Source organism: Drosophila tropicalis, unplaced genomic scaffold, assembly GCF_018151085.1.
Source record: "Drosophila tropicalis isolate 14030-0801.00 unplaced genomic scaffold, ASM1815108v1 contig_845, whole genome shotgun sequence".
NCBI lineage: Eukaryota > Metazoa > Arthropoda > Insecta > Diptera > Drosophilidae > Drosophila > Drosophila tropicalis.
Window position 1 is genome coordinate 11,093,126 of NW_027173338.1, and position 24,460 is coordinate 11,117,585.

The 24,460-nt window shown below is 38.9% G+C and overlaps 5 protein-coding genes across 5 annotated transcripts in view; 4 read left to right on the plus strand and 1 right to left on the minus strand.

Annotated features, from left to right (window-relative positions):
- Positions 1 to 273: 273 nt before the first annotated feature.
- Cpr31A (Cuticular protein 31A) lies at positions 274 to 1,426 on the plus strand. The gene has a single exon (XM_068294996.1). The coding sequence runs from the start codon at positions 274 to 276 to the stop codon at positions 1,309 to 1,311; it is 1,038 nt and encodes a 345-aa protein (XP_068151097.1). The 3' UTR covers positions 1,312 to 1,426.
- Positions 1,427 to 2,584: 1,158 nt separating this feature from the next.
- Pen (Pendulin) lies at positions 2,585 to 5,507 on the plus strand. Its single transcript, XM_068294930.1, has 5 exons — positions 2,585 to 2,783; positions 3,116 to 3,280; positions 3,356 to 3,669; positions 3,730 to 4,300; positions 4,374 to 5,507. Exons 2-5 carry the CDS (start codon positions 3,218 to 3,220, stop codon positions 4,992 to 4,994), a joined length of 1,569 nt encoding a protein of 522 aa, XP_068151031.1. The 5' UTR covers positions 2,585 to 2,783; positions 3,116 to 3,217; the 3' UTR covers positions 4,995 to 5,507.
- Positions 5,508 to 6,197: 690 nt separating this feature from the next.
- Spn31A (Serpin 31A) lies at positions 6,198 to 9,785 on the plus strand. Its single transcript, XM_068294564.1, has 4 exons — positions 6,198 to 6,650; positions 8,388 to 9,307; positions 9,368 to 9,515; positions 9,576 to 9,785. Exons 2-4 carry the CDS (start codon positions 8,414 to 8,416, stop codon positions 9,698 to 9,700), a joined length of 1,167 nt encoding a protein of 388 aa, XP_068150665.1. The 5' UTR covers positions 6,198 to 6,650; positions 8,388 to 8,413; the 3' UTR covers positions 9,701 to 9,785.
- Positions 9,786 to 11,200: 1,415 nt separating this feature from the next.
- Positions 11,201 to 24,460, minus strand: part of LOC137580473 (uncharacterized) — a 153,787-nt gene continuing 140,527 nt past the window's right edge. Inside the window, exons 13-20 of the mRNA XM_068294523.1 lie at positions 23,352 to 23,534; positions 23,149 to 23,287; positions 22,528 to 22,737; positions 16,161 to 17,245; positions 15,355 to 15,487; positions 12,605 to 12,791; positions 11,980 to 12,522; positions 11,201 to 11,902 (exon numbers count right to left, since the gene is read on the minus strand). Of these exons, the coding sequence (XP_068150624.1) occupies positions 11,355 to 11,902; positions 11,980 to 12,522; positions 12,605 to 12,791; positions 15,355 to 15,487; positions 16,161 to 17,245; positions 22,528 to 22,737; positions 23,149 to 23,287; positions 23,352 to 23,534 (3,028 nt within the window). The 3' untranslated portion in view covers positions 11,201 to 11,354. The remainder of the gene's footprint in view (positions 11,903 to 11,979; positions 12,523 to 12,604; positions 12,792 to 15,354; positions 15,488 to 16,160; positions 17,246 to 22,527; positions 22,738 to 23,148; positions 23,288 to 23,351; positions 23,535 to 24,460) is intronic.
- On the plus strand, positions 18,191 to 18,788 carry SIFa (SIFamide). The gene is given in 3 exon segments (XM_068295187.1): positions 18,191 to 18,370; positions 18,373 to 18,415; positions 18,474 to 18,788. Coding segments are annotated over 3 exon segments (231 nt in total). The 5' UTR covers positions 18,191 to 18,274; the 3' UTR covers positions 18,566 to 18,788.

Below are 24,460 nucleotides of genomic sequence, written 5' to 3' on the forward strand. Positions count from 1 at the left end.
TTATTATAAATTGTCCAATCTCGGCCATTAAATTTTGAATGGCCTTCTTAGCCCCTTTTCCAGTTTATTCGTGACTTGTAATTAGAAATTCCATTTAGGCATTTGACTTGCTTTGATGACAAAAATTGGTACCTACTCTCCGCCTGCCTCTCGCCAGCTGCTAATTCATTTCTAATTACTTTCTCAACTGGTTTACCATTTTATCAGAATTTTGTGATTTTAAATTACCTTTTTTATTATTATTTTTTACAGTTTGTTTCTGCTGTAACGCTGATGGCGTTGATTGGTGGTTCGATGGCTGGCTTTGCGGCCACCTATGCGGGTTACCATCCGACGACTTATCAAGTGGCTCCTGCAGTCTATCATGCGGCTCCAGCAGTTGCTGCTCCAGCTGTGTACCAACAGGCAGCTGCTCCCGTTTACACCAAATCCTATGCCCTGCCATCGCCATTTGTAAAGGCTGTTGCTCCAGTAGTCCCAGTGGCTCCCGTGTTTAAGACCTATGCCGCTCCAGTGGCTCCATTGGTGAAGACCTATGCTGCAGCCATTCCTGCTCCGGTTGCTCCATTGGTGAAAACCTATGCTGCTGCCATTCCTGCTCCAGTGGTGGCTGCGGCTCCTCTGCCCGCTGTGGTGAAAACCGTTGCTGCTCCCATTGTCAAGCAAATCGAATTGGAATCGGCACCCCGTTATGATTTCTCATATGGTGTGCATGACTCCCTAACTGGTGACATCAAGAGTCAGGTGGAGAGCCGCAATGGTGGAAATGTTGTTGGATCGTACAGCGTCTTGGATGCCGATGGTTTCAAGCGCACAGTCACATATACAGCCGACGATATCAATGGCTTCAATGCTGTCGTTCAACGTGAACCCGTGGTCCGTGCTGCCGTAGTTGCTCCTGTGGCTTCTGCCGTTCCTGTATCTGTTCCCGTAGCCGCCCCTGCTCCAGTTTTACCTGCTGCTCTCCCTGCTCCTATTTACTACCCACAACAACAACAACAGTTTTTCCAACCCCAACAGCAACAAATCAATGTTGAGCAGCAAAGTGAAGTTGTTGAGGCTCCTGAGCCAACTCCCATTGACTACACTGAGGGTCAAGATCAACAACAGCAGCAGCAACACCAAGAGTACCCACAGGATCAGCAATTCCCCCCTTACCCGTCTGCCACCTCGGCTCCTTCAGCTGACAACGACGACTCTGATGTTGTAGAGGCACGATCTGCCCTGGAGTCGAGCACATCGACCACTGCTGCACCGGCCCCAGTCAATGAGGAGAACAAAGACGAAGACAATGACAAGAAGTCGGCCTAGAATTGTGTTTGAACGTTTTTGACTATTAACCAGGATAAAAGTTTTATAATCAAATAAAAGTTATAAAAATTGAAAAATATACGACATTTTAATACCGGCACAAATGGTAAAATGAAATTGCTGAGGGTCCTTCTGTATATTTCTATAAAAACTGTTTTTAAACCTGGGAGACTATCCCAGTTTTTAAGATGTTAAAATGAATCTAAAAACTTCTTTATGAATTTATAGAGATCCACATATATTATTATAATAGTATTTTTATTTTATATTATTTTAATTAATTTCTTTGCTTATGGCACCATATTTGTTTTATTAGAAAGCAAAATATCTTAGCAAAGACATGAACCTCGAACAACGTTACACCCTAGATTACAGGGAGATGATTTTATGAACGGATTTTTGCAGTGTACCATAACTTTGTTTATTATTTTCATAGTTTATATTAAATTCTGTTAGTAGTTTAAAAAAATTTATTTTATGGTATTATTGAATTGAATGAAAGCTAAAGCAACAGAGATTTCAAAACTGATTTGCAGATTCAGCCAAATGGTTGGTGTCTTTGCTGAATGTGGAATGTGGATTGAGTTTGAATGAAAAAATTCAAGTTGGACTTCAAACAACTGATAATTATCAGCTTTTGGTATTTGAAAGGACAACAATGATAAATAGATATTAAAACGAATACTAAAAAAATCCTTTTTTAAAGATGGCCAAACATAATGCGAAAATATTTGACAATGGAGCGGTTTTTAAAAGTGAGTTTTATTTTGAGTTTTATTATGATCTTTTTTGAAGAAAATATAAAAAAATGTATATCAAATTATTATATTAGTAATATAATGAATACGATCCCTGATATTTACATACAAATATATTACATATTTGAACATATTTAATTTGCTCATATAAAAAATTAACAAATTGAAATTGATGTAGTTTAAAATAATGGTTTTAGATGTTCAGTTAAAACCCCTATATCCGATCGCAACGAAAAATAAGGTAGTGTTGTATGACGCACAAAATCGAAGTGGTGGCAAGCGCAAGTGTTGTGAAACATTAAAACATTGCACACTTTTTTCTGCTTTTCAAAATCAACGGTAAATTTTTTAAGGCGAAGTGTCAATTTTTTACGGCGAAGTGATCAGTTTTGTACAGCAAAGTGATCAATTTTTTAAGGCGAAGTTTCAAATTTGTAGGGCGAAATCTCAGTTTTTAAGGCGATTTGAAGGCACGCGGCGAATTCTGCAACATATGTTTTTCAAAATCAACGGTTAAAATCACAGAAAAAAAGTGTCCATTTTTATTTATTTCGTTTTTTTAACCGAGATAACACGCGTTTTTGAAATTGTGACACGTGTCTTTTTCCATTGAATAAGGTGAAACGAAGTTTAAGTGAAAATAAAAGAATTAGAAGAAACGTGCGCACACAAACAGAGGAGACAGCATTTCATACGAAATTCTTAATTTTTGCGGTAAGTTCCACTTATCCATGATTTCCATGGATCCTCATCCTCTGCATGAACAACAAATTCTAGAATAAGAAAAGGACAGCGAATGGCAGACATGCAGCTGTTAATCTGGGGCTATGTGTTTGTTGTTGGTGGCCTTGTAAAGAGCCGGTCTTTGTCTCTGCCCCTATCTCTGCTTCTGCTTTCGAGGTCAGCGGCAGAGCAAAGAACGCGCTCAAATTTAAAGAAGCGAACAAAAGGGAAAAGAAAATGTAAAGTAAAAGAAACGAAGCCGCCCTTAACCTTTTAAGTCTCCTTTACCAACATCTATACCTTTCTTCTCTCTTCCTTTGCAGTTCATTTTCTCACTTGTCGTTCGACTGTCTAAACGTCTTGATCCTGGTGAAACTATTTTTCTGTTAAAAAAGTATAAATAAATATAAGGTAAAATTATCAAAATGAACAGACCAGAAGCCAATTCACGTTTGAGCTCCTACAAGTCGAACTCAATCAACACGCAGGTAAGTGGTGTCTTGCAGGAGGGTGCGGGTAGTGACCCGTGTCGGACTTAACCTCACTAATTTTTTTTTTGTTAGGACTCGCGTGTGCGGCGTCATGAGGTGACAATAGAGCTTCGCAAGTCCAAAAAGGAGGATCAGATGTTCAAGCGCCGAAACATCAACGATGAAGATCTGACCTCGCCGCTCAAGGAGCCAAATGGACAATCTCCAGTCCAGTTGTCAGTAGACGAAATTGTGGCGGCCATGAACAGCGAGGATTCAGAGCGGCAGTTCTTGGGAATGCAATCGGCCCGCAAGATGTTGAGTCGTGAGCGTAATCCACCTATTGATATGATGATTGGTCATGGTATTGTACCGATTTGTATCAGATTCCTTCAAAATAGCTCCAAGTAAGTAGTCCATTGTTACCGTCAGGCAGGAACACCGTTTTGAAATTTCCATCTCTGTAGTCCAACGCTACAATTCGAAGCTGCTTGGGCTCTGACCAATATTGCATCGGGCACTTCCGATCAGACCCGCTGCGTCATTGAGCAGGACGCTGTGCCACATTTCATCTCCTTGCTGACGTCGAAGACCCTTAATCTTGCCGAACAGGCTGTATGGGCTTTGGGTAATATTGCTGGCGATGGACCAATTGCACGTGATATTGTTATAAATCATGGTGTCATCGATGGCATTCTGCGTTTAATCAACGAGGAGACTCCACTTTCCTTTCTTCGCAACATTGTATGGCTTATGTCGAATTTGTGCCGCAATAAGAACCCATCGCCTCCTTTTGAGAAAGTGAAACGTTTGCTGCCCATTCTATCGCATCTATTGTTGAGTACGGATATTCAAGTTTTGGCCGATGCCTGTTGGGCCTTGTCCTATGTGACAGATGATGATAACAACAAGATTCAGGCTGTCGTGGATACGGATGCAGTACCCCGGTTGGTTAGCTTGTTACAAATGGATGAGCCAAGTATTATAGTGCCGGCACTGCGCAGTGTGGGTAATATAGTGACGGGCACAGATCAACAGGTAGGCAAAACCGATTAGATCAAATCAAAATTGGATTTTTTACATTAATTTCAATTTATTTTATGTTATGCAGACTGACGTGGTTATTGCTAGCGGTGGCCTACCTAGATTGGGCCTTTTGCTGCAGCACCCGAAAAGCAACATTGTTAAAGAGGCAGCCTGGACAGTAAGCAACATTACTGCTGGTAACCAGAAGCAGATTCAGGCCGTCATTGAAGCCGGAATTTTCAACTACATTAAGCAAGTCCTGGAAAATGGTGATTTTAAGGCTCAGAAGGAAGCTGCCTGGGCAGTTACCAATACCACTACTTCGGGAACTCCCGAGCAGATCGTAGATCTCATTGAGAAGTACAAGATCTTGAAGCCCTTTATTGATCTGTTGGACGCTAAGGATCCACGTACCATTAAAGTGGTCCAGACTGGACTTTTGAATCTGTTCAATCTCGCTGAGAAATTGGGCGGCACCGAGAATCTTTGCCTGATGGTCGAAGAAATGGGTGGATTGGATAAATTGGAAGCCCTCCAGCAGCATGAAAACGAGGAAGTCTATAAGAAAGCCTATGCCATTATTGATACCTATTTCAATACTGGCGAGGAAGGTGCTGAACAGGAGTTGGCTCCACAGGAAGTAAATGGAGCTTTAGAATTCAATGCTTCTCAACCGAAAGCTCCCGAAGGGGGCTACACCTTTTAAACTAAACAATTTCCCAATTGCACAATATTGCTCCGCATGCACACACATACACAAACACACACATGCATTTATATTTATTCATTTCATTTTTTTACTCCACATTTCACGAAAATCACCACTATACACATTTCCATTAGAATTGCGTTAGGCGTCAGACTTCCATTTTAATCCCACCGATACACATTGTTCGGATTCCTTTAGTGTGGTGATGAGTTGGTTAATTCTGTGGCGCATTTTTTCAATTTATACATCTCCAAACTAAATCTTGACCAGCTGAGCTGGTTCGTTATCATCGAATCCAGTATTGTGTCTGGCCTTTTACAGTTTCTTTTATTAAATTCCATTTTTTTATTCTTTTAGTTTTTGTTCAATGTTAAAATATTAAACAAGTTGATCCGAGATCTTTTATACTCTTTCTACAACGCCATCAAGTACTATAAGTATACATATATATATATATACAATATTGTAATGTATTTAAGTTTGAAAGAAAATAAATTGTTTTAACTTAAATCTCATTACCTCCAGTAGGAATTTCCTATATGTATATGTAGCTGGCGAAATTTTGAGTTTTATCTACATATTTAGTATTTTGTAAAGTTTATTGGCAAAATGCATTAAATATTTTGTTTAACCAACTTAATTTTTTGAGAAGTCAATCACAATATTATAAATACTTTGTAAAGAACAAATCAAACCAATAACCAAATAAAAGTATTATTTGGGAAAGCGGATTCTTAGAAAACTTCGTTTAAAAAATAACTGAGTTTGCCTTATCGTTAATAAAATTTAAATGTTAAAATGTCTCTGTTAATCAAACTCACATGTGAAAAATTAGTTGCATACTTTTGGGCATATAATGAAATATTTATCTACATTTAATTGAACTGGTCTGGTAGTTAATCAATTCGAACGTGATATTGCCAATAAAAAAGTATTCAACTTAAATTAAAATAATAAACATGAATTAAAATAAAAGAACTGAGATGCGTGTATTTTGCAATGCAGAAGAAACAACGATTCACATGGCAAATGTAGAACAAGCGACCCCAATACGCCAGATTAGATAAAATGATTAAACAATCCAACTATGAAAACACAAGCAGCAAAACGAAACTCAATTCAATCAAGCGACGCAATGAGCGCTGAGGATCACTTGGTGGCACATGCCGGCGGTCGGTGGTGTACAGCATCCGTTAGCTTTGATGGGATGGGTGCCCATTCCCCTAGCTCGTACCCAGTTCCAGTTCCAATTCTAGTGCAGTTTGGTTCATGTGAATGAAAATTTTGGTGTTTTGATAAAAATAGATTTCAAAAATTTTGGCATCGAACAAAAAAATTGAAAATAACAACAACCAGAAGAAGAAAACACACACATTGTAGTTGCGGAAAATTCAAACAGACTTGAGAAGCTTTTTGTTTTTGTCGTCATCAATGAGTCGGGGTCGTGGTCGTGGTTGTGGACGCGGGGGCGAGAGATGCGAGGCGCAAAAATTTAATTAGTTTCATTTTCTTCTATATTTTTTTCGGCTATTTCCGAGCATGAGAGCATTTAGTTGTATTTCGTTCGAAGCTGCGTGCGGGCGTGTATCTAAGTGTCTATCTACATATCTCTGCGTTCACCTATCACAGATACTCAGTGGAACTTTGTTAAAGGTATATACCCACATAGTGTGTGTTTGACATATCCTATTAGTGGAAAGAGCATGGAGATTGAAATTAATGCTTAATGTGAACAGTTAAATTGTTAAACTTTAAATGAAAAGTGAGAGAAAATAGTTGAAATTGAATTGTAACTTGAAAAATCGACTCTATGACCTCAAATTTTGGCCATGGCACCATCTTAAGCAACCATCTGCCCATCTTGCCAATGTGTCAGATGTCTAGAAGATCCATTCTTGACATGAGTGAGCTATAAAACTATTAAAAAGAAAACAACGAACAAAAACTGATCTTTGGAAAACATTTTTGTTGCTGTTGTTTTTGGTTTTGTTTTGACAAATTCGTGATGTAATTAATTTCCTTAAAAGAACAACAAAATGAGAGGAAAAAGAGAAAATTGGCACACCAAAAATAAACAACGAAACATCGAGTGTTCGAGGAGAGCTACTTATAAAGCGTGGGCGGGAGATGTCGGGAGTGCGTCTTGTTTTTCGGCAATTTCTAATACCCCATAATCTCGAAATTACAAGGGTATATAGTGACGATCGAAATGGATTTAGATATATGCATTTAGTTGGCTTATTTATTGATAACAGATAAGAATACATGATATAGGGTACACCTAAAGTCGTTGCCTCAATAATATGCAAATGGATATTTTTCTTTGAAAAATATTTGTTTTTCTTTTACTCTGTGGTTTAGTTGGGTGTGTTTTGACTTGGTTTTTCAGATGTTTGGATTTTAATGATGAGGCAATTAAGTGAGTTTGTTGCAGAGTCGTGCAATATCGAGATGTTTGTCTCACGAAAGAAACTGTTCAAAATTCGCATAAAATGAAAAGTTGCCACAAAAATAAAATAAAAATTTCGCTTATTTAAATGAAATTGTTTTATTTTTTTGCTTGTCCCATTGTATTGCTTTTTCATGTTCGTGTTTGTTGCCCTTGTCTAATGAAAGAGAAGAAATTAAATTTAAATTTTTTTATTATCGTATTCGCTTTGGTCGGCCATGGCCAATGTTTTCCTCTTTTTGCCTGTTTCCGTTCGAAGGTTAAGTGCAGTGACTGAAATTTTGTCGCAACAAATATGAGAGGGATTTAATGATCAGACTTCCTGTCTACTGTATTATTCAGTTATAACTTGATCATCCGATTTCAACTTATTGGAATTTTGGCCAGGAATCCATGTGTTTTGCATTATGTTGAAGGGCATGTTCGGTTCGATATTGATGCTGTAATCAGGCTATATATAATCTCATATTCAGTTTTAAAGTACACAATAGCATAATAAATTGCAAACATATGGCAAATATAAATTGCATATAAACATCTATGTACATTTATGTATATACAATATTTACGATATGTATAGTACATATATTCATAGATAGAAGTATATGTATGTATATAATATAAAGTATAAAAGATTGTTTCACATTGTTTAATAAGCTACATTATACGAAGTCTAATGGAAAAGTATATGGTCGATCGATCTAAAAACTTATCTGTGCCGAAAATATCATTAATCCAAACAACAGAAGCATTTGCTCATAGCTATATCTACTTGATTGTTTTCTTTATTAAATCTATTAAAAAAATTACATATATATGCAAATGTAAATAAGATATTAGATAAACTATTTTCCCATCTATTTCTAAATTTCGATGGTTTTTTGGCCAAGATAGATTTTGCATCAATATAGAATCTATAATATATTCTTGAAATCTTGTAGTTCCAGCAATTCCACGATTTCCAAAGATGAGTGCGGAGACACCCAATCCACCTGGTCCAGTTGAACCCATCGAAATCAATTTGGGCTCAGAGATTTATCACAGTATTGCCTCGACGGCTATAGATGAGAATGTCATAGTGTCGCCCTTGTTACTGGAGGCGACTTTGGCATTACTTTACTTAGGGTCCGATGGAGCAACAGCCGAGGAACTGGAACAGAAATTGCAGTTAAAGAAACGCTTTCCCAGTAATGCAAAAATGGCCAATTTCTATGCATCGGAATTGGCGAACATCACAGGAGATCCAGACACACGTATTCAGCTTCAGAATCGAGTGTTGCTACAAAGCCCACCTACTTGCTCGAGTAGCGGGATTGCAGAGGATTTTCAAAAGATTGCCCAAACGTATTTTCATGTGACTGCCGAATCATTGGATTTGCAGCAAACGGAGAAACTGCGTCGTCATATAAGCGAACAGATCTTGGCCAGTCTCGGTGGCGGCGATTGGCAGCAGCTTCAGGTCGATAGTGGCCAGGCGGCGCAGATCTTGCTCCTGCTGGCAGCAAGATTGCAAAGCAAGTGGTTCCTTCCGTTTAGTGCCTACCGAACGGGTCTGTACGACTTCCATGGAGGATCAACCAAATCTGTGCCCATGCTCTTTGACGATGACATGTTCGTGAAATTTGCAGAGCTAAGGGATCTAAATGCCCGAGCCATTGAGTTGCCCTACGAACACAGCGATGAGTTGGCCATGCTTTTGATCCTGCCCAATCAGCGTGACGGTCTGGCGGAGCTGGAACGACAATTGCGTGGCCAGGATCTGGGTGCACTGCAGCAGCGTATGCAAATGGAGGGCGTTCAAGTGCTATTACCCAAATTCAGCATCGATTTTGAATGCAGCCTGCGGCAACCCCTAAAACAGGTGAGCAACGAACTTCTCCTAATGTTCTAAAGGACCTAAAATCATTTGCATACTTTTCAGTTGGGATTCTCAGACATTTTTGCTCCTACAGCCAATTTTAAACATCTTCATTCATCCGCCAATCTGCCCATAGTAGATGTACTCCAAAAACTACGAATTGACATGAATGAATCGGGTTCTGGTTCAGAGTCACCCCAACCTGCGGCAGGTAAACCTATTCGGAATACAAACATGACGACTTAATTATGGATTTATTTAAATATTCCAGCATATAAACCAATTGTGATCAGCAATTCCTCACGCCAGAAGTTCTTTCGGGCCGATCATCCGTTCTTCTTTGCCATACGAGGTGAAAATGTGACCTACCTCATGGGGCATGTGGTTAACTTTTAGCTGAATCATTAAACATTCATCGAACAGTGTATCAAAGTGTATAATAATAAATGAAAACTATTTTTTCACTTCTCTAAGACAGCGACCATATGACCAAAATCTGTAGATCTAAACAAAATATTTTAGCTCTTTCAAAAAAGAACGCAAAAACAGCCACCGACTTTCGATCCGAGGGAGTTCGATAATAGTTAGTTAGCTGATGGCAACAATTAGCCTTAATATTTATTGAAAACAACAAAGAAGAAGAACTATATTAAGCTGTCTGGAACTTCGCACATATGTATTTGATTCACACTCGATGAGCAGTTCTCTCTTTATAAATGTTTCAAATCAATCAGTTTTATTTATGCCAGTCTATAAATATATTTACCAAAATGAGCTAAAAGAGAAATTCATATTTTGATTACAAAACTGAAACTATTTAAATTGTGGTCATAAATAATAGTTATTAATGTGTCTGCCTCTTCAATGTGGATTTGTCTTCATTCTAATTATATACAACATAAATCTTATGGACTCATTGAACTAGAAATATTATATTTGGGTGCATAAATGGTCATCTAATTTGCCTCAGTGGGCAATGAAATGGGTTCCACTACAATAAATTATACCTTTTCGTTTCTATTTTAGTCATTACTAAGTGCCTTATATTATTTTAGATGCGCCTTCTTGGCAAATCTCTGTTACAATCGAACTTTGTGCTGCAAATAATGGGATATGTATGAGAGTTTTGTTGGTGGCTTTTGTCCCTAAGGAGGGCAAGAGCATCAGGACCTACCTGATGACAGGAATTGTTGAGTTATTTTGGCACTTACCAGAGCACAAAAAGGGATTTGACTTTCTCTTAAATTTGTTGATAAAGATTTGTCTTTTTTTTAACAAGAGTTTCGAGTTTATTCAAAGATATATATATGTATATATAATTTGTTTGGCTCCAGAAATAGTTCTGTAATGCATTTTGGTTTTATTTTTGTAGTTTTACAATTATTGTATTTTGTAGTTTTAATTGTTTTTAATCTAATTGTAAGTTTAATTCGGTTTTCATGTATGTGTTAGACTAGGAAAAGTTGTTAAATTGAATCAAAAACATTAACACACTGAAAAGTGTTTCTCGCTCTATTTGTTTTTATTAGCCTAGAATTTGTATTTTTGTTATTATACTTCCTATTGGTTTTTATTTATTTTAAGTTTTATTTCATTTCATTTGTAAGACTAGCTAAAAAATCGTTTTTAGTGTAAATTCTTTCATTTTGGTTTACAAATTTAAATTTTGAAATGTTTTTAATGGACTAGTTTTTTTCATGTGTAGGATTTGATGATGGAACACACATTTTAAAGAATTTTCATTTTATGATTCAATGGGTTTTACTTATATATACAGGTATATACAGATTGAGTTTTAAACTGAAATTATTATATTAGTTTTGATAGTTTGTTACTTAATATCATTTAAATTGAAACAAATTCATCAAATTTAAAAATGAATATTCCAAACAGAGTTTATAACTATTTGTTACAAGGTTTTTCCCTAAAATCGAATGACCCAATTTGTCCAGATACATCTATATAGTATATTTGTATGTATATCTATATAAATATTGTTATTTACAGCCTTAAATTGAATTTACATATATTTACATGTCCTGCGTCCCTCTTATTGTGTCTGCTGTGGCGGATCATCGGAAGTTCTGGTCACCACAGAGGGCGGTGGTGGTGGTGGTGGCGTTTGATCTCCTCCTACTCCATCGCCCCGATTAAGCAAGTAATCAAGGTCGAGTGTTATGCGATCCAACGTGGCATCGTTCCGGGTAACACATCCTCCTGCCATGGCACTCTGTGTAATGGTGGTGGGCGTGGCCGCTGTGGTTGTTGCTGCACAGCTGGTAACCGATGTGGATGTTGAGACAACGGCTGCCACCATGGTGGGCAGCAGGGGATCGAAAGTGGTGCGTGATGTCGGCTCCAGGATGGTCACTCGCTTTTGTGTCTTTGGCGTGGGCAAAGTGGCGCTCAGATTACCGCTTATGGTGGGTGGGGGAGGCAATGGAGCAGCACTTCCTGCTGCTGCTGTTGCTGGCATGGTCAACATCAGGGAGGTGGGCACAAAGTCCACATATGGATTGTGCTGCAAGGGCACATAGTGGGTGGCAGCAGGTGTAACTGTGGGCAGCATGGCACTAGTGTGAATGCCAATTATGCTGTCTGCAAAGGGGTCGTTAGGTGGGAAGTAAAAGGCATCATTAATGCATCAGCACTTTAAGAGTATCTGGTGAACTCACCTGCTTGTACTCCTTGAAGAATATCCAGCGTTTCGAGACCCACGAACTCGCCCTGATAATGGGTTGGCTGATGATGCAGTGCTCGTCTACCCAGACTACCCGTTAGCCCGCCCATGGTGTAGGTATCATAAGCATAGCCCAGAGCATTGGCCATTTCTGGAAGTCCTGTGTTGCCCCCGCCCCCGCCCATGCCACTGCCTCCTGCACCGCCACTGAGAAGGGCGCAACATCGTGTGGCCGGCGAGGCAGCAACAGTCAGCGGCAAAGCTGTTTGATGGCCACTAAGGAATGTCTCCGCCTTGCTCGCAACAGCGGCTCTGGGTGGGGCCGTCGAGATGATTGTCAACGGCAGTTGTACACCACCGACGACGGCTCCAGGTCCTCCTGCCATGCCGACTGGCCCAGTTGCACTTGCAGCTGTCAATTCCAGCTCTAACCCTACTTTAGACTGCAGCGGAGATGCTGATGCGGCCACTGCCGATGGCATTGATAAGGATACTGCGGCACACTCGCTCTCCTTTTCCTTGTCATGATTGGTGTAGACTGCAAGGGGGAAAAGCGAAAGAGGCAAGAGTCAAGGGGGATAATAGGGTCAGTTGCATTGCCCATGCCAGGGTCTACCTACAGGTCAGTGGACTATTGATGCTGGCCGTTGTCGTGGTGCAATAGTTGTCATCCAGACTCGTCTTGCTCGTATTGAATTTTGTTTGCTTCAGGGAACTATTCTGACTGCTTCCATTGCTGCTGAGGAAGGGTGGACCACGCAGCTGGCTCTCAGCTTTGATGACGAAACAAAAGAGTATCACAAAGCCCTGGTAAAAATGAAAGAAATGATTTTTATAAGTTACATATTTGTAAAGCATTGCTCAATGAAGCAAGATTGAGATACAGAGAGATAGAGAGAGAGGGGGAGATAGATAAGTAATTATCTCTTTCCAAGTGTTGCTGAAAGACCTGATCAATCTGATCAATCGCAATCGCGAGGAAAATGACTCTTGGTAGCATTTTTAGGCAAACCCAATCCAAACCCAACCCAATTAAAGTGAATTACAATTTTAAAGTCATCTGGTCTAAAAAGGGCTTAGTTAGTTTTGATTTAAATTGCAGTCACTTATTAAGGATAACCGACCAGTTGGAAGCCGTCTGAATAGAAACCAGCCATAACATGATTTTCACGGCTTTTCATTGCAGTCGAAGCAATCGATTGTGAAATTTATTGCCCAACTTAAAGGTGGCCCATAAATCGAGGCTAAAACATGGTGGCCAAAGAAATGCTCCTAGCATTCCATGTGGGAGACTCCACCTTTTCCTATTATAACGATTAAATATCTGACTGCGATTTTGGTTGCAAATTAATGATCAAAATTCTGGCTAGATGGTTTTTTCTCTTTGCCTTGTTGGTTGTCTCTTTCAATAGTTCTAATTGTATTGATTACCTTTGCATGTTCCACAAGGACTTCTCCTTAACTACCTAAGAGTATGTGACTCGATATACCTCTCTCTTTCTTCCTCTATCTCTTTATCTGTGTGTGCGCTCGTGTGTGTTTGTGTTTAAATAATTAAGGAGGCAGTCATCCGGACCCTCACACAAATACACACACACACCCACCCACACATGACCACGCCCACAATCAAAGTGATTTTGGGTGCACATTAATAGTGCCTCGAACTTAACCAACATCATATGTACATATGAGTGGATGGGTTGCTTGTGGTTTCAATTGAGGAAACACCAAAGGAAAGCGAGTGTAAATTAGTGAAAGAGAGAGAGAGGGGGGTTTTTGGGCTTTGGGGGGGGGTGAGTGGGTGACTCTATGGATCGGAATTCAGCCTTGTCCTAATTTGTTTGTATTTGAATGTGCCGGCATGTGAAGCAAACCCTCAAACCATCATCTGTCCTCTTCCCTTACATCCAAGTGTGTGCGTGTAATTATGTGATTAGTTTTTCCAAAGAAAGAAAAACATCTACATATACAAACGTTTCTATCTATCCCTAGATCCTATGTGTGTGTGTGTGTGTGCTTGTGCTTGTGTAGATAATTGTTTATTTAAGATGGCATACTCAGGCGTGAGTATAACCTTAAATGACTTCATTTTGTGGCAGACAAAATGTCTTCAATGTCCAAGGCTAACAATGGACAATACATGAGAGTCTTGTTTCTCTCTAATAAATTGAAATCCTTTACGCTAATGGGATAACAAATTTATATCTAATAAAGTCAACTCCAATCAGTTAAATATCCAAAACTTTCTTCGAGAAGTTATTTCCTCTACAGAGTTATCAGATTAGATTAAAGTTACATCAACATTAAGCAGGCCAAGTCTTTTTGCCCATTCAGATACGTTTAAAAAACACATCCTTAATCAAAAAATCATTACATCCGGATCTTGTAACCTATATTATCCTATTTTATCTTTGTTTTGAAGTGTGATCAAATATTGTGGTTAACTTCTATCATCTACTAGTCGGAGGCTAACGATTGACTCTTCGCCTCACCAAGAGGTAAAAGTTACGCTTAGCGTTTACTTTTAACCTGTTGCATATTTTCCCATGAGAAAAGTGAAATTGACAAAACATATTTGCATTTCGAAAACACATTGCCTGCCATTAGCTGTGTCATTTGCCCAAGATGAAACGAAGGAAATTCTGCAGAAAATGCAGAGGCAGGGTTCTGATTTAATTTGCACAGCAAATCAGAAAGGAAAGAAAGAAGAAAAATACACACTCACACACACACACACACAATAAGTTAAGCAAAAGGTGGAGCAAAAACCAAAGTCAAGTGTCAAAGTCAAAGTCAAGTGAAAAGGTGAAAACAGAAAAAGGCTTTTGCCACCTCTTTGATCATACACAAGATGGAAAGTTAATGCAGTCGACAAAAAGTGGTTCAGGCGGTGGGTGGGGGCGTGGCTTTTCTCGGATTCACAGTTGATTTCGCATATATAATAATACACTAACATCAGGTGTAAAAATATGCAGAAAGACTCCCAAAGACTTTGATGAAACATGCAAGCAAAAAATGAGGCAAAACAAATGAATAAAAATGTGAAAAAAGAAAAAGATATTTGCATAAGCCGAGTCAAACATAAACCTCAATCTGTAGTCCCCCCTCCGAGCATCCAACCAATTGTAAATCCCCTCCACACACACACACATACATCGTAATCAGGACTCCAAATAGTTTTGTTGACGAGAAAACTTCAATAAAACTGACAAGTCAAAAAATCCAAACAAGAGAAATAACTTCTTCTTGGTCATAAAGAAAACTATTTCAAGTGAAATTTGGCTTGAGCAATAAATACTATTTGCGAAGGCAAAACTCATTCGAAGGCTTAATTAAATATCAATTGCCATTATGGCCAGGGTAAACTTACCAATATTATGCACGATATGCCAAACGGATATGCCCATAAAGTATCCGGCGATGAATTAACATAAACGACGAAGAATCCATCGGTGCAGAGTTTTACGACCAGTAATCCGCCAGCCCGATAAAGGAGGCCAAGTCTAAAAGGAGAAACGAGAGTAGGGCATCAGTGGAAGGAGGAGGTATTGTTGGTTGTTGATGCAGGATAGCAGATTTTATGTATTATGATTAAGTGGAACACTCCTTGTTGTTGTTATATGCATATCTCTCTCCTCTCTCTCTCTCTCTTTTTCTCTCTTTCTGTAAGTCTTTCTGCATTTGGCTTATACAGCAAAATGGAAATTAGATTTCGGCGCTTAGCTTTTGGACATCTTGGACAATTGGCCAATAAACCCCACTGCACAAATAACGTAAACAAGCATAAGAAATCGGACAAACAACTCACAAATTGAAATAGAGATAAATTCGCTAAGTTATTACAAAAATATTCTCCTTAACTTGAACATAATTAAGAATTGAACATAGTAACATTGCATTGCCATCGAAAACGGAAATATGTATGCCTGATAGTTGAATGAAGAAGAAGCTTTTGCAGTCTGGATTCTAGACATTTTGGCCATTTCCAACAAAATGAAACTTTTATCTGTTATTTAAAGTGACTTCTTTCAATCCTAACTTTTAGTATTCTTGATCCTTTAATGTTCTCATTTAGATAATTTACTTCCCTTTGGCAAGACGTCAATGGAAATACTTTTCCCCATCTGTCGGCCGTCTAACGTTGATATTTTTTGTCGGTCTGTTTTTTGGACTTACCGTCTATGTAATGCCATATTGAATTTATCCAACGGATGCGTGTGCACATTGCGATTCTTGTGCCACAACCACAAAAGTTTCTTCATTAAAATGGCAAACAGAGCAAAGAAGAGAAAAATGAAAAGCAAATCGATGCAAACGAAGAGAAGGAAACTAAGCGAAGGCGAGCCACTCAAGCCGGAAGTGAAAGCCGCGGTCGATGGATGTCCATGGGCGTCCAAAGCGGACAAAGAGCCAAAGCGATTCCAAGAGACAGGCATCTGTTGGTGGTGATGCTGCTGCTGCTGCTGCTCGTGTTGTGGCCAAGTTAAAGCCGCAGCTGTCACTGCGGCCATATCCATGTGACTCCCGCTGCTGGCTGTGATTGATGACGTTGACGTGGCCACATCATCGCCCATTGATGATATTTCCGTAAAGGCGGTGTGGTCGCTGCCGCTCCGTTTGCCATTCGATGCATTGCCCAGAAACGCCTCCGACTCGAGCAGTAAATTATCACCGTTGAGTAGCGAATGCGTCGAATAATAAACGCCATCAAATTCCGCGGCATTCGAGTCCCCCCCGCCAGGCTCCTCTGATTGTTTGTGCCACACAATCTCTAGCCACCAATGGCGAGGCCACTTGCCAATGATGCTGCAGATTAGTGGGGCGGCAATGGCAAAGAGTAGCGGTAGAAGCCAACTGATGCCAATGGCGCCACGTATGCCAGCTTTGCTGCCTTGAAGCGAGTTGGCAGCTGCGGCGGCGGAAGCGGAGGAGGATGATGCACCACTTGACAAAGCAGCTGGACGACGGCGACAACTGCTATTTGTATTTTGGCCACTTCCTGACGACTGGGCGCTGATTTGGGTTATGTTGCTCAAACTCTCATGTTCCCGGCGGCGTTTATCCTGCTGCTGCTGGTGATGTTTGCTGCCTGGTGACGATGTCGACGATGAGGATGAAGTAGCTGTTGCTTTGCTGGTGCCAATTTGCAGATACTTCTTCGGCATCAACTCCGTGTGTATGACCAAAGCAATGGCAATCAGAGTCGAGATGCCCAGCAGCAGCAGCGATGCCAACGAACTGCTTATAATAGCATGCCAATTCTGCAAAGAAGAAGAAGACAGAGTGCCATTAATAAGGATCCGCTGCAAACGCCAAAGTTGCAACATCATTACTTTTAATTAAATATAAAAAGTTGTCACCGAGAATATTTATGTCCGCCAAGTTGGTCCCTTTAACTGATGAGATGGACCAGTTTTGGGCATAAATCAGTTTATTGCATTTCCCCGGCCAAAGTCCTCGACTTATGCCTTACATTAGTTATTAAAATGTTGTAAAACAATTTCATTTTTTTCTGTTTCTCTTTCGGTTAGGCTTGGGAGGCTATAATTTGTCTTATTCTATCTCTGGTTTTGTCATTTTCTTTTTTTATGAGAATTGTAATAAGGGCGTAATAATTTAATGGCGCTGACATTTGGATTTACATTCACATTTTTTGAATGACTAAACAAAAAATAAAACTTTTAAGACCCTTCTTATATAATAGGATATATCATACTAGTACCCATTTCAAAATGTTTTTATTAGAAGTATATCTTAAAGTAATTCGTTAATGTAATAGCAAAAACCTGGAAGATTTATGATCTTTATGGCTCTTATATACACTTCTGAAATTGCAAAAAAAAAGATTAGTTTCCGGATGCACAACTTCTTAGAAAAAATAACATAATTGATTCTCTTGAAGCTCTGTTATAAGAAAACCCAAAATAAATTAAGGATATTTTATTAAATGTTGGCCTTATAGATACTTAATTAAGCAATGTATTCTGATAGAAAAGATTAAATTCTCTAGTCTGCCTAAGAAACATTCCATTGGAATTAAATTAAATATGGTTTCAGCTGTTGACAGATGAGAAACAACTCCCTGAGCAATCTTCTTTCCAATTATGACATGGCTAACTCAATTAGAACTCTTCTCATCTGGCAGTATATATTTTTTGCCTATAAAAGCCAGCTTAGCCATTGTCCAGACTCACAGTTCACTTGAAGCAGCCAAAAAGGACAGAACCAGCTGTTGAATCACTGCCTAGGACACATTACGTTACAAACAGAAGACGCAAGACTGCAGCAAAATGGCTCTACGATGCACTCTGGCCGCAATTCTAATGACCATTCTGCTGATGACGTTCCTTTTGCTGCACTCCAGTGAGGCTGCCTATAGGAAGCCACAGCCCCCTTCAATGGCAGCATTTTTGGCAAACGAAATGCTCTGGGTAAGTTCACATGGTTCTCTTTGGGATCGCATTCAGAACGATTACTCCAAAAATATAGCAGACTATGACAATGCCAAATCGATGAGCGCCGTCTGCGAGGTGGCCATGGAGGCATGTCAATCGTGGTTCCCACAAAACGACAGCAAATAGGAACACGCCCTTAAAATGCGGCAATTATTGGAACTGGGACTGATCTTGAACTTGCACTGCAGCTGCAGTCAGGGCGGAAATGGTAGACGTTAGAAATAAAGGCTTGTATCAATTTCTTAGTCTAAGCTGAACTCATAACACATACTTACTATATTAACATTTAACAAATGTATTACTCATAAACAAAATATATACAATAACAGCAAATGATAAATTAAATCAACTCCAAATGTGTTTTTGTCAATGGTTGACGGCTTAACGAAGGAATCTCATTCATTAATTTTCTTATCGTTCGAAATAGATATGTATATCTTACCCAATCAAAGATATTCTAAAGTTAGTCGAAGTTATAGTTTTAGCTTGGAAAGTCATCATCACAATCAACAACATATTTGATATCTCGTTAGGTGGGGGTGTTCTCTTTGGTTTATTTTCAATTTAACAGAGTCCGGGTCATGTTGGGGCTATTGCATTGCCATTGCCGTGAACAATTTTCTTTCGCCTCGAGGCGAAATGTTAAAACGAATTTGCAAAGTTTTAATTTTCAATTCACAATGCGAATATTTTCGCAATGTCGCTTTGCCGCAGAAAATTATGAGTTAAGTGCGCGCTTAAAAGCTTTTGCCTTTCATATCCTCAGCTCAGCTGCAATGCGCCCACGCCCCGTGCCTTAAGGGACATTTGCGTATAAGGCAGAGGCAGGGGTCAGGGGCTGACGTGGCGTATACGTAATTTATGTTTTCTTATTTATTTATTATGCGCGGGTGTGTGTATTTTGTGTGTGTGTGTGTGTGTTGCTCTGAAATTGTATTTTATTTATGCACACAAATATACAATAAGTAAAATGAATATTTTAATTGTATTTATTGTGGCATTGTGTATGACGGTGGAAAAGAAGCAAGCCAGGCCAGGACCTGTCTTGCTCCTGGTAGTGGCTCTGGTTCTGGTTCCTGCGCGTTTGTGGCCACCGCCGTGGGCAGACTTCCTTTTGCTGGCATCTGACACGTGTTCCAAACCATTAAATTTGCATGTACTCACGCATATCTACATGTGTTTTTATGTGTGTGTGCGTGTGTGGCTGTGTGTGTATGCATTGTCCTTTTTAATAATAATACCAAGCTCGCATATGCGTGCAATTAATGTGCAATAATAATACATAATACATCATAACAAGTGCATGCATATTGCGTTATTAAGTCATAGTTTTTCCCTTTGGCTCTTTTCTCAGTTTCGAAATTTAAGCGCATTGTGCCTTCTGGCTCTCATCTCCCTGTTTGTGTGTGTGTGTGTGTGTGTCTCTGTGTGTGGGAGTGTGTCGTAATTTCATCATTATATCGCTGATTCAAGCGTTTATAAAACGAAAATAAGCATTTCGTTCATGTGACGCAAACGAATCACTTGCATTCACTTTGAATTCGGCTCAACTCGAGCTTATGACATTCACTAAGCATATCGCGCTGCCTTTTTAACGTCTGCGGAAAAGCGGCTTATGCAACTGAGCCACGTTATCTAACGGTCTGAGCTCAAACCACTTACCGTCAGATATGTTATTTAATGCCTCCAACTATTTACAGAAATGTTTAAAGGAGTAAGGAGTCTCTGCACAGATAACAAGAGATTGGAGACAAAGCGAAGTCATGTTTAGATAGTTTAATGTATTTCCCTCAATTTTATTTGTATTGTAGAAAGAAACACTTGTAATGTTAATCTGGCCTAGATCCTATATACAGAAGTAAAATATAAATAAAATAAAATAAAATAAGTATACGGTTCTCTAATAACAATTGTCGCATTGCCCTGGAATTCCTATTCAAATTGGAAGAATTCATACAGATTTTGGACAATCACAGACCAATAAATTACCTGGTTACTCTTCAAATATGTTTATTTAATACAATGTATTATTTAATTGATATTATTTAACAAGCCAGTTAGATAGATTCATTAAAACTAAACACCAAATTCTTTTATTTTGAGGTATTGGTTCTTTAAAACAAACTAATGACAATATTCAATCGTTAAACAAATATTAGCCAATTCTAAAGACTTTCATTAATCTTGACTAATACATAGTTTACTTTTCACTTTCACTTGAAACTAAATATTTGGTACATAGCTGAAACTTCTTTTTAGGTTTGAGCCTTTTGATTGTGGCAATCGTTCTTTCGTGTTTAGGAATTTTTCCTTTGTCCTTTGTGATTTGTCAATTGTCTTCACGAAGCTCTTTATCCAGCTCTAGTCTAATTCGGTTTCTCTCATTGGTCGTAGGGTATCTTGAAGTCGAGTTTTTTAACGGCCACATTCTAGAATTTTGTACGTTTTCAATTGCTTAAACCTTTTTTGCATCTTTTTTGCTGTCACTCCTTCCTTCCCTTCCTTGGGTTCATCTCGGTTCGGTACCCATCGCAGATCTCTCAACCTTCAACCTCAACCATTTTTCTGTTTGGCTTTGTTGTTCTCCCGTTTGTCGTACACCATGTTTTATTTGTTTTTCATTCATTTATTGCGCCGTTGTTTTCATTGCGGCCCAGTTTATTACTAATTCAAAAATGTTATTTCTTGTTAGAGGTTTACAGTTATGTACACTCTATATACTTGTTGTTGTTGTTGTTGTTTACAGCGACCTCAAGGGATTTTAAAGGGAGCTGGAGCAAACTTATTTCGTTTGCATTAGAATACTTTTTTTTTTTTACATGTATAATTTAAAGGATTTGCGAATACTTTGGGGAATGGCAAGGTTAAAACCGATTTTAGATATCCCTTTCGAAAAAAGAGGAGGAAAACAAACGAAATCTGAATATTGCAGAAAATTCAAATGTTCTGTTGTTTATTAATATTAATTTGGACTTTTCCCCCACACTATCTTCCACTCACTCTCCCACTAGTCTCCAAGGGATTTTGCCCTGCTGTGCATTGTTGACTTTTAATTTCCTTTCATTCGGCTCCGAGGTGGGCAACAGGTGAAACGACTTCGGTTCGGGGAATTGTATTAAATGAATTTTGCGTATTTGCTTGCCACAAAACTAAATGTATGTAAATGAAAATATTTTGCGAGTCCAGAAAATCGTTTCACAAGGCGGACAGGTTAATTTGTCTTGATGATGATTGCAGGGCGTGGTCGGTTTCATTCCATTTCATGATTATTATTTGAAAAGTTTGGGGTAATGTTCATGCCTGAGTGCCATGCCAGGAAATTGGTAATTACCATCCAGACTGAAAACAACAAATAATTTTCAGTTTCGGAGGCCATTTAAATGGGGTTTTCTTTGCTTTATTTTGTTGTTGTTTTTTTTCTTTGTTGAGCTCATTTGAATTCAGAATTGGTTCGGTGGAATATCATTGGATACAAATCTTGGGACACTTCTTTGACTCTCTCGTTCTTTCCCCCGTTTCGCGTGTTTTCATTTCTGTTTTAGTCTTTCTCTTTTCCAGTGTGGTTCTCTTTGTATCTGAGCCCACGTCTCTGGCACACGCAACGCCTTTTTATATGCAACACTTTTTGTTATTATCTTTTTTTCTTCTCTGTTGCTGTTGCTCCTTTTATATTTGGTTTTGGTTTTCGGGTTGCTTTGTTTTTGGTTTGGCTTTTCCTCCATTTTATTTGTTTATTTATTTTACTGTAATTAAATTTTACGCTTTGGTTGCCTTGCCCATTGCAAGCACAATCACACATACACACACACATTAACACTCGCACTGACACACACACACAAGCACAGAGACACAGAATTACGCATAAAACGAAATGCCTCGAATTGTTTTAAAGAGCCAAAGGACTACAGAATTCATGGAAGTTTTTAAAAACCATGAAACATGAAAGTTTTCCTTTTACTAGCATTTACTTTTATTCAAGCAAAAACCGGAAAATTGCTCTTTAAAAATCAACTAACAAGTTAAACAAGAGTAAGATCTAGGCAAGGATCCTCTACTTTAGATTGATTTGTATAGTTGTAGTTACTTACCACTGGAAGCATTTTCATAAATCCAAGTAAATAAATTAACATCACACTCGACGTTGATATGCAGAATTGCATCTTGAGGAAGGTCACGGCGCACTTGCGATTACACCAAATGGGCAGCAGGATGAGAAATGCCGAACAGCATTGGAGAAGGCAACAGGCACAGCTGACGATCACGAAAATTGGACGCTGAGGGGCATTTGGCTGGGTGGACTGGAAAAAGGCATAAATAGCAATTCAAATTAAGCTTGAGTAATGGAAGGAAATAAATATGTGGGCAATGGGTTAGGTAGGTCGTCGTCGTCATGAAAACAAAAGCCAAGGCAAAAGCCAAGTGCATTTGTTTACTGCAAGTTCATGGTGGCCAAATGCAGGTTGTTGATTGCCAGCAAAGGAAGCGGAAATGAGGGCATAATATAAAATATATATATTTATATATATTTGGCTTGCAGGTGACCAACAAGGCCAACAAAAAATTGTGCTATAAATCATAAAGCGTTTCCACTTTACTACACGTGAATTGCATAATTTGGCCCCAGTTGGGAATGCCAGCAAAATGGATGAAAGTGAAAATGAAAATGGCTTTTGATATTGGCTTTGACGATGACCTTGGCCAACTCTTACATTGTGCTGGCGCTTGGTCAACATGACCACATAGGTTCCAGAGAGAGGGCAAATGCATCGCGTTATATTCTCCATTAGATGCTTGGTGATGCACAAATCCGATCGCCAGGTTGAGTCGAAAGATGCTTTGTAATCGTGTCTATAATAAAAATCAAAACTTTTCATATTTCTCTTAAGATATGGAAACGAATTGCGCTACTTACCCACATACAGCAACCCAATCTCCTGTTTTTGGCACACTCTCATGCTGGAATATGATCTCCACATGGCCAGCCTCGAAGGGTAGATCGAGGGGCTCACGAAAATGATCATTTGAACGATTTGACTGAAATAGCCAAGTCTGAATAATACGCGAGGTGAGAACATAATCCGCATCTTTGGGATCACTGCAAAGTAGAGGGACAAGAAGAGAGATAGTCTTAACCAACTTTTAAACAAAGCATTATTTGTCAAGGATTTCGGCTCAGGTTTTGTTATACAAATATATTTTTGTTTTTACAAACGTTTATTTACTTTTTTAAAAGTATGTGTCTAAAAATGTGTCGTTTGCAATATCCTAGTGAGAAAAGTTTGAGGAGGAAACGCAAAACAGATCAACAAAGAAAACTTATTTGCTGTTGTGGATTTTCTTCCTATTGGCGGCTTTTCAATGGTTCTTTATATTGGCATTCATTCTATCTGATATCTCACGTTGGAGTACTGTCCTAATTATGAGTGCCACTGTCGCCCCTTCGCTATGTCTATCCATATAATTACATTCTAGTGCTGACCATAACTGAACTCATGATTTTGGGCACCGGAGCCATGTTCAGTTATGAGTCCTTAAAAATGATTGCTGTTATAGCCATTGTCTTTTTTATGTCGATATGCTTGGTGGCCGTTGGAGCTGTCATCCGTCAATATGTACAGTTGAATCCGTTGTACTTTCTAACCACCATCTCTCTTAGCATATGTTAAACTATATGCACCTTGTACTGGATACCCAAACTGTATTACATTTGTTGTCATCTATCATTCGGCGATCTTACATGGCAGTGAAGCTAGTTTTTCCAGGAGGATGCTTTTTTGGACTTTATTTGTCGACCCATCCTGGGCATAATGTATTTACAATACAGAAAAGAGACAAACGGACAAGTGACATAGTCCTTATTTTATTGAAAAATAGAAATGAGCGGTTTTTCATTTTGATCCTGGAATTGGAATTATCGAATGAAGAATATTTCGGATATTACTGGGTAAATGGAAAAATAAATGGCTTTACCCACACAAATTAAGTTTATTAAGTTCCTAAACTGGAAGGACAAAAGGCAGC

Coding starts and splice junctions, on each gene's coding strand:
- Cpr31A (XM_068294996.1), top strand. CDS start 274: ATGGCGTTGATTGGTGGTTCGATGGCTGGCTTTGCGGCCACCTATGCG.
- Pen (XM_068294930.1), top strand. CDS start 3,218: ATGAACAGACCAGAAGCCAATTCACGTTTGAGCTCCTACAAGTCGAAC. Junction 3,281..3,355: donor CGAACTCAATCAACACGCAG/GTAAGTGGTGTC, acceptor TTTTTTTGTTAG/GACTCGCGTGTGCGGCGTCA. Junction 4,301..4,373: donor TGACGGGCACAGATCAACAG/GTAGGCAAAACC, acceptor TATGTTATGCAG/ACTGACGTGGTTATTGCTAG.
- Spn31A (XM_068294564.1), top strand. CDS start 8,414: ATGAGTGCGGAGACACCCAATCCACCTGGTCCAGTTGAACCCATCGAA. Junction 9,308..9,367: donor TGCGGCAACCCCTAAAACAG/GTGAGCAACGAA, acceptor CATACTTTTCAG/TTGGGATTCTCAGACATTTT. Junction 9,516..9,575: donor GTCACCCCAACCTGCGGCAG/GTAAACCTATTC, acceptor TAAATATTCCAG/CATATAAACCAATTGTGATC.